This window comes from Theropithecus gelada, chromosome 6 (assembly GCF_003255815.1).
Source record: "Theropithecus gelada isolate Dixy chromosome 6, Tgel_1.0, whole genome shotgun sequence".
NCBI classification, from domain to species: Eukaryota; Metazoa; Chordata; class Mammalia; order Primates; family Cercopithecidae; genus Theropithecus; species Theropithecus gelada.
Window position 1 is genome coordinate 59,466,702 of NC_037673.1, and position 12,897 is coordinate 59,479,598.

Consider the following 12,897-nt stretch of genomic DNA (forward strand, 5'->3'; position numbering starts at 1 on the left):
GGAATCCAGTTTTAGAAACATGAGTAGTAACAATAAGTCAGAAGAACACTGCATTTGTGAGTCAGAAGAACTAGACTTTAGTTCTATTTTTCCCACTAATTTCCCAGCCAGATGACCAGGAGTTAACTTTCTAACTCAGATTAACCTCTAAGCTTGATTACATTTTGTGATTCTGAATCTTTGTTGTGATTGTACTTTTCGTAGGATAAAATACGATTCAAGTAAAGCTTGCTTTTGCTTTTCAGTGCTGCGTAAGTTAACTGTTAATGGATTTGTGGAACCTCATAAGAATATGGAGGTGATGGTAAGTGATCAAAGAAATTTGCCGTGACTTTGGGAAAGTGGTATTTTTCTGAATGTTTGGAAGAGTGCTCTTTTTATTTGGCATTCAATTAGAAGAGTTTTTATTAAGTGACCATCTAGTTTTTTACCATTCTGACTTTTAGACTTCTGGTCTGTTTTCACTACATCAAAGTGGCTGTTGTGTGAAGGAGAGGAAATAGGCCCAGGATATTTCTCAAGGATACCATGGTACATTGAGAGTGTTAATTTGAATTTAAATTAAAATGAACTCCTGTGAATTTGAATGCCATTATAACATTACCAGGCACATTGTAGATAGTTATTTATATACTTAATATTTTCCTTTGTTTTTGTGTATTTAAAATAAATTTGTTTTTTTCTGCCTGATCATAACATTAATACATGCTCTTTGCAGTCAATTAAAAAATATATGAGAGAAAAACCTTGTCAATAAATTGATCATAAGTTGTGATGTATATTCATTGTCTGTAGATCCATCTTCTTTTTTCTATGCAAAAATATAGTTACCTTTTTTTATTTTTTATTTTTTGAGACAGAATTTCGCTCTGTCACCTAGGCTGGAGTGTGGCGGTGCAATCTTGGGTCTCTGCAGCCTCTGCCTGGGTTTAAGCAGTTCTCCTGCCTCAGCCTCCCAAGTCACTGGGATTACAGGCATGTGCCACCACGCCCAGCTAATTTTTGTATTTTTAGTAGAGACAGGGTTTCACCATTTCTGCCAGGCTGGTCTCGATATCCTGGCCTCAAGTGATCCGCCCTCTTTGGCCTCCTAAAGTGCTAGGATTACAGGCGTGGCTGTGCTTGGCCTAGTTGCCTTTTTTTTTTTTTTTAAATAGATGAAGTGGCCTTTTATTATACTTAGATCTGTGTTAGTATTCACAGTAAGTTTAGCTCAGGTAAAACATTGCTTTTTGTAAGTTGCTTTGGCGGTTGCTCAGGAGTTAAGGAAAAAACAAATCTAATTAGGTCTTTAGGTCTCCCCTACTAGATTTGACCAGAGCCATTAAAAAAATAGAATTTTTTGTATATTGATGAGATTTGATTGAAGTAATTGTTCTATTGTTAAAAGAGTTTAAAACCAATTAATGTACATCATCGTAATATGATGGTTATTTCATTTTATGAAAATTGACATACTTTTTATTTAAGTTAAAAATTTCAGAAAAAGAAACTAAAAAATCGCTTATAATCGTACTCTTCAGAGATACTGCTGAAGTTTATAAATATCCTTGAAGACATTTTATGCATTTTATTCTGGATAGACCTTCTCACTCAATTTGATACAAATGGGATAATATTTACTTGTTGTTTCCTTACTTGCATTTTAAAAACAAACTAAGCATATTATAGATATTTTTCCCTTGTGAGTTGTATTGTTACATGTTATTTTTAAAATGATTGTATGGTACGTTCATATGATTAGTGTCAGTAGACTAATTTTTTACAAAAGAGATATTAATATAGGATTCTTATAATGTACTTACACAATTATCTGTTGATGGACATACAGGTTCTCAGTTTCTCATTTTTGATAAAAGATACGGAGTGAACATTTAGGTAACTGTTATGTGGTTTTCTAATCTCTTTAGGATAAATTCCTAGAATTGAAAATGTTGGGTTAAGCATATGCACCTCCACAGTATTGATACGTATTACCAAATTGCTGAAAGATATCAAGCCTCAATTTAAATCCAGATACACTTTAATTGCCATACTGCCAAAAAAGATGATCAAGAAACCAACTTGACAACTCCCTTTCAGTTCCCTCAGTAGAATGTATAAATTCCATGAAGGCAGGGGCTTTGTTTTATTCACTGTGACTCGGAGCTTGGAACAGTCTTTTTTATATAGTAAATTCTCAATAGTTATTTGTTTAATGAATAAATCCTTTATGTTAGAAGCAATATGTCAAAAGCCTCAGGAATTATATGCAATATTACTCTCATTATATTAACTAGAATATTATGTTTATCTTTTTTTAAGTGAAAATGAGTTGATTTGATTTATATTCCTATGAGGTGAAATAGTGGTTTACTTGGGCTATCATTGATATTTTGTGAGCGTTAGCTTTGCCTAAAGAGTCTTTTGTTTGCATAAATCATATGTCAACCTTTACTCAGTTATAAATGCCTTATTTTAGCAATTAAGGTATATCAATCAGAGGATAAAATCTTAACAAATTAAGGACAACGTTTCAAATAATATAAAGATCTTTTTTTTTTGGAGACAGTCTCACTCTGTCGCCCAGGCTGGAGTGCAATGGCGTGATCTTGGCTCACTGCAACCTCTGCCTCCCAAGGTCAAGGGATTCTCCTGCCTCAGCCTCCTGAGTAGCTGGGATTACAGGCGCCTGTCACCACGCCCAGCTAAGTTTTTGTATTTTTAGTAGAGACAGGATTTCTCCATGTTGGCCAGGCTGGCCTTGAACTCCTGACCTCAGGTGATCCACCCGCCTCGGCCTCCCAAAGTTCTGGGATTAAAGGCGTGAGCCACTGCACCTGGCCTAAAAATCTTAAAAACAACAGAGAGCTTAAAAGATGCTAAAGAAACGATACATGACAGTGGTGAGATTCTGGGCTCTGAAGGCAGGCACCTTGATATGATGGCTTTTTTTTTTTTTTGAGAAGGAGTCTCGCTCTGTCACCCAGGCTGGAGTGCAGTGGCCGGATCTCAGCTCACTGCAAGCTCCACCTCCCGGGTTCACGCCATTCTCCTGCCTCAGCCTCCCGAGTAGCTGGGACTACAGGCGCCTGCCACCTCGCCCGGCTAAGTTTTTGTATTTTTTAGTAGAGACGGGGTTTCACTGTGTTAGCCAGGATGGTCTCGATCTCCTGACCTCATGATCCGCCCGTCTCAGCCTCCCAAAGTGCTGGGATTACAGGCTTGAGCCACCGCGCCCGGCCATGATGGCTTTTAAAATCGGTGGCATTTATAATTTTTTACTTTCTTTGGAGAATAGGATTATTGGACCCTTTTATAAATTTAAGAGACATGGGATCTCTTAGTGATCTTATTCTTTTATATTGAAACCTTTTGCTGTTTCATTGTTCTGTTGTTACTTTTTCATTATAAATTACTGTCAGCTATGCTTTAAAAAGACAGAAATCGTATGAAAATGGAAGATGATGCAGTAGTGAAGTTGTCATCCTGAAGTTTTCTTCTTTTTTTAATTGTGTTGCCAATTAAATTAATATAACACAATTAAATTGTATTAATTGTATTGCGTCCCATTTCTGGAAAAGTATAAAGGAAGACTGGAAACATTCATTTTACTCTGCTTTTAGCTTTTATTTAATATAGTTGAGAATTCAGAATTTTACATTTTCTACCTAAAATGACAGAGAGGGAAGGAAATTGACAGAGGAAAAGGTTTACTAATTTTTTGATGAGTCAGTGGACGGGTATTTAGAGTCAGAGAGCAGTACTCTTGACTCTAATGTTAACAATGAAATTGATTGTGTAAGTAAAATCTCAGACACTAAGTCGTCAGATAATAGTATCCTAGTTGAATTTTCTCAAACTCAAGAATTGATGAATGAACAATATATTTCTGAGGATAGAGAGGAATTGTGGCATTCTAGAGTTAATTATTTTCTAGGAAAGCCACCATCATCCAGTATTTCATGACAAAACGAGACCACCTCATTTGCTAATAGAGTGTATGACATCTTTTATGATGTTTGTATGCCAACATTTATTGATACAAAGATGTCTTCTATGTTTAAATTCTTATTAAAAATTTTAATTTTTTTCACTATTTTTATTTATTCCTGTTAATTATTCAAAACATATCTTAGAATATGTTTTCAAAAATAATGGTCCATTAGACCTAGCTGGTATATGTTGATGCCTATTTAATACTAGTATCTGAGGACCAATGTGTCATATACTTGGAGTTAGGAACTGTGGTGTAAATAATTGGTACCATGCATTCATTTTTTGAATACTTAATTATTGCCAAACAAAGTTCCAGGATTCTGGGAGAAAGCAGTAAACAGAGCACAGTTCTGGCTCTCAAGGAGCTTATATTCTAATGTAAGGAGCCACAAAATAAATGGACAAATGCAGTATTTCAAGGGATTTAAAGCCTGTGAAGAAAAATTAAAGCAAAGTAAGGAGAATAGAGAGTATTTAGTGAAACAGGATGCCTAGAAAGTAATTTTTTATTTATTGCAAAGTGATTTATGTAACTAAATGAGGTATTGAAGAGGTGAAATACTATAGTTGTTTCCTTGTTTATAATAGTGAATTGTTTTTTGCTTAGCTAATTTTAACTTATTTTTCTTCAGCTAACTTTTTAAAGTGATGTAATAGATTTGTTTTAGTATCCCTGAAAAAGGTACAAGGTAAATTTTTATAACAGTAAATTGAGATATTTCAAATAATATTCTTTTCTAGGGTTTTTTACATGGAATATTTGAACGTCTAAAACAGTTTCTGGAATGCAGTAAGTACTTTCATTGCAGTCCTTTTTACTGTAGAATTTTTATTCATTAATAGCTAGGATTAATGAGGGATTAATAGATACTTATTCGTTAATAGCTTCTGTTGCGCACTTGTAAATCTGGAGAAAGTGTCTCTTGTCAAATTGCCCCCCTGAGTGAGCACTTGATAGCTGCAGAGATCCTATACGTAGCTAAAATGAGTATTTTGTATCAACTTTCTGAAGTTAAGTTAGAAGCTTAGCCTTTGTCTCATATACAGAAGTCCCTCCTTGGACTACAAACCAAGGCCTACAGCGGATGCTTGAAACCACAGATAGTACCAAACCCTATGTGTACTATGCTTTTTCAAGCTAATATCCAAAGTGACTACTAAGTGATTAACAGGCGGGTAGTGTATATAGCTGGGGTTTGCTGGACAAAGGGAGGATTCTCGTCTGGGGCAGGACAGAGTGGGCCAACTTGAGATTTATCACCATACTCAGAATGCTGCACAATCGAAAACTTAAGAATGGTTTATTTCTGGAATTTTCTATTTAATGTTTTTGGATTGTGATTGACTGCAGGCACCTGATACTGGGGAAGGCAAAACTAAGAGGAGACTACTGCACTGGTAATGAGTGTAGAGGAATTTGCCTTGTTGCCAGGCTGGTCTCAAACTCCTGGGCTAAAGCGATTCGCCCACCTTCATCTCCCAAAGTGTTGGAATTACAGGTGTGAGCCACCTTGCCTGACCAAAACAGATTTTTAAAAAAAGATTTCCCTGAGGCCAGGCATGGTGACTCACGCCTGTAACACCAGCACTTTGGGATGCTGAGGCGAATGGATCGCTTGAGCCCAGGAGTTGGAGACCAGCCTGGGCAGCATGACAAAACCCTGTCTCTACAAAAAACATTAAAAAGTTAATCAGGCATGGTGGTGTGTGCCTGAAGTCCTAGCTACTCAAGAAGGATTGATTGAGTCTGGGAGGTCGAGACTGTAGTGAGCAGTGATCTCACCACTACACTTCAACCTGGGTGACAGAACAAATGCCGTCTCAAGAAAAAAAAAAAATCTATTTTGTGTTCGTTCCCCTTTCTATATTTCTTCTGTGGCTACCCCTTTCCAGGCAGATGTTCACAACAGTCATATGTATAACAAATATGACCTATAGACTATATGCCAAATCCTGTTTAGACTTCTTGTAGACTCTTTCACTTTTAGTATTTGCTACATATCACTGTGATATAAATTTCCTTAACTGACAGTTTCATTTTGTAAATCCCTTGTTCATTAACCTCCACTGGCTTATCTTTAGCATCATTTATTATTTACTATCCCATGTGAGAGACTATAGCATTTATATTTGTGTTGTATTTTACTGGTGGTCTGTTTGTTATCTTCTTCTTCCATGTGATTGTAAGCACCTTTATTTGGACATACACGTGTACACGCACAAATTGTGTGTATGTGTGTGTATGGGGATTTGCTATCCTGAGAAGATATCTTAGTCTACTCTCTTTTAAGGAGCTACTGATTGTTTTATGTTAGTTTCAATTTAGTAAAACATTGTTGAGCCTTTTGGCAGACACTGTTCTGGGTACTATGCATGCAAAGATGAATAGGAATGTTCATATTGTGTAAGTTACGTTTTCTAAAAATAGTCATTTTTCTCTGGCCATCCTTGTGGGCGTGGCAGAAGGAAGAATACAAACCCTTCCAGGAGAGAATAAGACAAATGAACAAACAGAATATGAGGAGTATTATTAGCAGAGTAGCTGATGAGCTGGTGGACATTGTTCTGAATGTACAAAAAAAAATCACACCAGGGAAATTATCAGAATCAATTTGTCAGAAGATACAGGAAAAATGATAATGAGTATGTTACTCCTTGAGTGCTTTATTTTACACATGTGTGTTGTACTTCAGCTGTGACATTTAGTTTTTAAATGTTATCCATGATTCGTTGCTAAAACGACTATTCTTTTACTATAAAAGTGAGTTCAGTTCATATATTAGGATTAATTTTGTATAATGTGGCACAGAGGGCTACTGTGTCATTCGGTGTAAATCTTGGTATTGCTTTTTAAATAATGAATTCATAATGCATAATATGCAAAAATAAAACCAGCAATATTATTTTTGTAAAAGTTTTGATGTTGTTTTGGTTGTGAACTTACAGAATATTATTAACTTCTACTAATATTTGAAATGTATTTTTAACAGGTAGAAGTATAGGTACAGATAATGTGTGTAGAGATAGACTGGAAAAGACCATCATTCTTTTTACTAAAGTGGTAAGTTTTTAAAAAACTTGTTTTCTCAAATATAATGCACATTCAAATTTAGAATGGAAAATGATATTTTTATAACTATTTTCCCTTTAGTGTAAGGAAACCTATGTTCTGACTCCTTATAGGAAAGCTAAAAATTGCTTTTACATGTACTTTAGAATACATATAATAATTAAATTTATATAACATGTCATAGTGTAAGTCACCTTGATACATAAAAAATCAATTCTAATATTAGAGTATTTGATTCTTCCAAAGCTCGTTATTCTTTGACCCACCGGAGAAAGTGGAGATGAAGATAGCAGTGCAGTTCAGCTAGAAGCAGATCAAATGTAGCAGACAGGAAGTCAGTATGTTCAGAATGACCATCAGACTATCTTCGTCCATACTAAGTATCTTTTGAGTGGAATTATAGGGGGTGCACTGTGGTAGGCAGTGTGTATAATTACATTTTTTAAAACATTAATTTTTATGAAATTTTGGGCTTGAAGGATTGGGAGAAGTGCAAAAATTGGGTTACAGCAGTTAGAAAGACCTAGCTTGGGGACTACTTGCAGTAAAATAGGTACTTGAAGATAGGTGGGAATACCTAAATCTGTAATCTGTTTCCCTTTTTAATTAAAGATTCGATAATAGGGGAGGGGTTGCTTATTCCCTGGGAGGGGAGAAAAGGAGCAGAAATGAGCTATTTTGTATCTTTGTGTTTTAGGTAGTAATTACCTTTAGTTTCAGTTGTCTTCGTTTTTCTTGTTCCAAGTAGCCTCAACAACAGAAGTTCACCTAATCTTCCAAGATACAGTATCAAATTGACTCAGATTCTCTGTTAAAAAAACACAAAGCAAAGTAAAACAGGATGATGTGCTTAGTCAAAGAGGACTATACAGTATGTATCACTGACACTTGCCTGCAGCTCTGCTACCTCACAGTCCCTACTCAGTATATCAGTTACATAAGTAAAAGTTAAAGAGCATTATTTGGATGATCTCTTTTAGAAAACACATTTATTTAGCTGTGGGATTTTTCAGTTCTTTCAGCTCTTTCTTAAGTTAATGACATGGATAGACGGTATCTGTAATTCTACTTTACATAACATGTTGGAAGCAATTTCATTTATGAGATTCATATTTATGATCTCTAAGAATTTATTAAAGCTTTTTAAATTAGAATATTTCAAAATAGGATGAAGTTACTATAAATAGAATTGAGTAACTTTGAGTCTTCATAACATCATCACTCAGCAACTATTACCAACATATGGCCACAGTCAGTCTTACTTTGTCTGTGTGCTTCTTTCCCCTCCCACCCTTGCTGGTTATTTTAAATCAAATCCCAGATGTTATCTAGCATTATCTGTAAATATTTGAGTGTGTGTCTTTAAGTGGTAGGGTTTTGTTTTGTTTTGTTTTGTGCATGGATGTGTTTTGAGATAGGGTCTTACTCTGTCACCCAGGCTGGAGTGCAGTGGTGTGATCTTGTCTCACTGCAACCTCTGCCTTGTGGGCTTAAGTGATCCTTCCACTTCAGCCTCCTAAGTAGCTGGGACTAGAGGCACCTGCCACCACGCCCAGCTAAATTTTTGTATTTTTGGTAAAGATAGGGTTTTGCCATGTTGCCCAGGCTGATTTCGAACTTCTGGGCCCAAGTGATCCACCCACCTCCACCTCCCAAAGTGCTGGGATTACAGGCGTGAGCACTACACCTGGCCTGTTTTATTTTTTTTAAATAGGATCTTAACACAATTCTTATATTTAAAAAATAGTGATAGCTTCTTAATGTCATTTAAATCTCTAGTCAGATTTTAGATATCTCTGATTGTCTCATGAACTCTTTATAGTTTGTTTGAATCAGTATTCAAGTTGCATTAGCTCCCTTTACATCTGTTCCAAAGTTATTTCCTTGCTATTATTTCTTGAGGTAACAGGTAATTTTCTGTACTTTTTCATGTTTTGAATTTGATTGTTTCTATCTCCATATGCGTTTTTAAACATGTTCTTTAGTCTCCACAGTTCTCCTCCCATATTTCTTATAAGTTGGTAGTTAGATGTAGAGGCTTAGTCAGTTGCAGGCTTTTTTTGTGGGGATAGGGCAGGGATGGCAAGAATATGTTATAAGTATTGCTGTGTATTGTATGACATGCACACATGCAATATGGCACACAATGTCTGGTTGTCTCTTTTTTCTTTTTTTTTTTTTAATTGTACTTTAAATTCTAGGGTACATGTGCACAATGTGCAGGTTTATTATATATGTATAATTGTGCCATGTTGATTGGCTGTACCCATTAACTCGTCATTTACATTAGGTGTTTCTCCTAATGCTATCCCTCCCCCATTCCCCCACCCCACGACAGGCCCGGGTGTGTGATGTTCGCCACCCTGTGTCCAAGTTTTCTCATTGTTCGATTCCCACCTATGAGTGAGAATATGCGGTGTTTGGTTTTCTGTCCTTGCAATAGTTTGCTCAGAATGATGGTTTCCAGCTTCATCCATGTCCCTACAAAAGGACATGAACTCATCCTTTTTTGTGGTTGCATAGTATTCCATGGTGTATATGTGCCACACTTTCTTAATCCAGTCTATCACTGATGGACGTTTGGGTTGATTCCAAGTCTTTGCTGTTGTGAATAGTGCCACAATAAACATACATATGCCTGTGTCTTTATAGTAGCATGATTTTATAATCCTTTGAGTATATCTCCAGTAATGGGATGGCTGGGTCAAATGGTATTTCTAGTTCTAGATCCTTGAGGAATTGCCACACTGTCTTCCACAATGGTTGAACTCATTTACAGTCCCACCAACAGTGTAAAAGTGTTCCTATTTCTCCACATCCTCTCCAGCACCTGTTGTTTCCTGACTTTTTAATGATTGCCATTCTAACTGGTGTGAGATGGTATCTCATTGTGGTTTTGATTTGCATTTCTCTGATGGTGAGTGATGATGAGCATTTTTTCATGTGTCTGTTGGCTGCATAAATGTCTTCTTTTGATAAGTGTCTGTTCATATCCTTTGCCCACTTTTTGATAGGGTTGGTTGATTTTTTCTTGTGAATTTCTTTAGGTTCTTTGTAGATTCTGGATATTAGCCTTTTGTTAGATGCATAGATTGTGAAAATTTTCTCCCATTCTGTAGGTTGCCCATTCACTCTGATGGTAGTTTCTTTTGCTGTGCAGAAGCTCTTTAGTTTAATTAGATCCCATTTATCAATTTTGGCTTTTGTTGCCATTGCTTTTGGTGTTTTAGTCATGAAGTCTTTGCCCATGCCTGTGTCCTGAATGGTATTGCCTAGGTTTTCTTCTAGGGTTTTTATGGTTTTAGGTCTAACATTTAAGTCTTTAATCCATCTTGAATTAATTTTTGTGTAAGGTGTAAGGAAGGGATCCAATTTCGGCTTTCTACATATGGCTAGCCAGTTTTCCCAGCACCATTTGTTCAATAGGAATCCTTTCCCCATTTCTTGTTTTTGTCAGGTTTGTCAAAGATCAGATGGTTGTAGATGTGTGGTATTATTTCTGAGGACTGTGTTCTGTTCCATTGGTCTATATCTCTGTTTTGGTACCAGTACCATGCTGTTTTGGTTACCGTAGCCTTGTAGTATAGTTTGAAGTCAGGTAGCGTGATGCCTCCAACTTTGTTCTTTTTGCTTAGGACTGTCTTGGCAATGCGAGCTCTTTTTGGGTTCCTTATGAACATTGAAGTAGTTTTTCCCAATTCTGTGATAAAGTCCTTGGTAGCTTGATGGGGATGGCATTGAATCTATAAATTACTTTGGGCAATATGGCCATTTTCATGATATTAATTCTTCCTATCCATGAGCATGGAATATTCTTCCATTTGTTTGTGTCCTCTTTTATTTCATTGAGCAGTGGTTTGTAGTTCTCCTTGAAGAGGTCCTTCACATCCCTTGTAAGTTGGATTCCTAGGTATTTCATTCTCTTTGAAGCAATTGTGAATGAGAGTTCACTTATGATTTGGCTCTCTGTCAGTTATTGATATATAGGAATGCCTGTGATTTTTGCACTTATTTTTGTATCCTGAGATGTTGTTGAAGTTGCTAATCAGCTTAAGGAGATTTTGGGCTGAGATGATGGGGTTTTCTAAATATACAATCATGTCATCTGCAAACAGGGACAATTTGACTTCCTCTTTTCCTAGTTGAATACCATTTTTTTCTTTCTCCTGCCTGATTGCCATGGCCAGAACTTCCAACATTGTGTTGAATAGGAGTGGTGAGAGAGGACATCCCTGTCTTGTGCCAGTTTTCAAAGGGAATGCTTCCAGTTTTTGTCCATTCAGTATGATATTGGCTGTGGGTTTGTCATAAATAGATTTTATTATTTTGAGATATGTTCCATCAATACCTAGTTTATTGAGAGTTTTTAGCATGAGAGGCTGTTGAATTTTGTCGAAGGCCTTTTCTGCATCTTTTGAGATAATCATGTGGTTTTCATCTTTGGTTCAGTTTATGTGATGCACACGTTTATTGATTTGCGTATGTTGAACCAGCCTTGCATCCCAGGGATGAAGCCCACTTGATCATGGTGGATAAGCTTTTTGATGTGCTGCTGGATTCGGTTTGCTAGTATTTTATTGAGGATTTTCACATCGATATTCATCAGGGATATTGGTCTAAAATTCTTTTTTTTTTTTGTATCTCTGTGAGGCTTTGGTAACAGGATGATGCTGGCTTCATAAAAAGAGTTAGGGAGGATTCCCTCTTTTTCTATTGATTGGAATAGTTTCAGAAGGAATGGTACTAGCTCCTCTTTGTACCTATGATAGAATTCGACTGTGAATCTGTCAGGTTCGGGATTTTTTTTGGTTGGTAGGCTATTGATTATCACCTCAATTTCGGAGCCTGTTATTGGTCTATTCAGTGATTCAGCTTCTTACTGGTTTAGTCTTGGGAGGGTGTATGTGTCCAGGAATTTATGCATTTCTTCTAGATTTTCTAGTTTATATGCGTAGAGGTGTTTACAGTGTTCCCTGATGTTTGTATTTCTGTGGGATTGGTGGTGATATCCCCTTTATCATTTTTTATTTCATCTATTTGATTCTTCTCTCTTTCTTCTTTGTTAGTCTTGCTAGTGGTCTATCACTTTTGTTGATCTTTTCAAAAAAACCAGCTCCTGTATTCATTGATTTTTTTGAAAGGTTTTTTTGTGTCCCTATCTCCTTCAGTTTTGCTCTGATCTTAGTTATTTCTTGCCTTCTTCTAGCTTTTGAATTTGTTTGCTCTTGCTTCTCTAGTTCTTTTAATTGTGATGTTAGGGTGTCGATTTTAGATCTTTCCTGCTTTCTCTTGTGTTCATTTAGTGCTGTAAATTTCCCTCGACACACTGCTTTAAATGTGTCCCAGAGATTCTGGTATGTTGTGTCTTTGTTTTCATTGGTTTCTTTTTCTGTGGCTAAGATTGATGAGCGATCTATCAACTTTCCTTAGCAGCTTTTCTCCTATTTTAACAGCGTTGATCATCATTTGCCTAGATTCATTATTTGATCAGGAGTTACAAAATGATGGCATTCTAAGTCTGTTACTCCTTTTGCATTTATTAGCTGAAATTCTATAAGGAAGACGTCTCCCTCGTCACCTATATGATACATTAAAATATAGTTCATATGGGAAAGGGAAGATAATATTTAAATTCTTTGTCTTAGTCTATTACTTTTAAAGGTCTATCTGTTGCATATTTAAGCATTTTGTATCATATTTACCCATTGTTATAAAATTAAGTATGAATTGGGTCTGTTTTGGTTTTTGTACTGAAAATAATAGAAAGTTCTTATTATGAGATATAATCTAACATAATCCACATTATATGATGTGCCTCAAGAAGGGTTATGATACATGTGAAAACTGAG

General features: G+C 36.1%; 1 protein-coding gene across 3 annotated transcripts in view; it reads left to right on the forward strand.

Annotated features, from left to right (window-relative positions):
- The window catches only part of IPO11 (importin 11), a 238,648-nt gene that overhangs the window by 67,944 nt on the left and 157,807 nt on the right, over positions 1-12,897 (forward strand). For all 3 annotated transcript variants that reach the window (XM_025389459.1, XM_025389458.1, XM_025389457.1), the window contains exons 7-9: positions 246-304; positions 4,720-4,768; positions 6,969-7,039. In XM_025389459.1, coding sequence (XP_025245244.1) covers positions 246-304; positions 4,720-4,768; positions 6,969-7,039 — 179 coding nt within the window. The remainder of the gene's footprint in view (positions 1-245; positions 305-4,719; positions 4,769-6,968; positions 7,040-12,897) is intronic.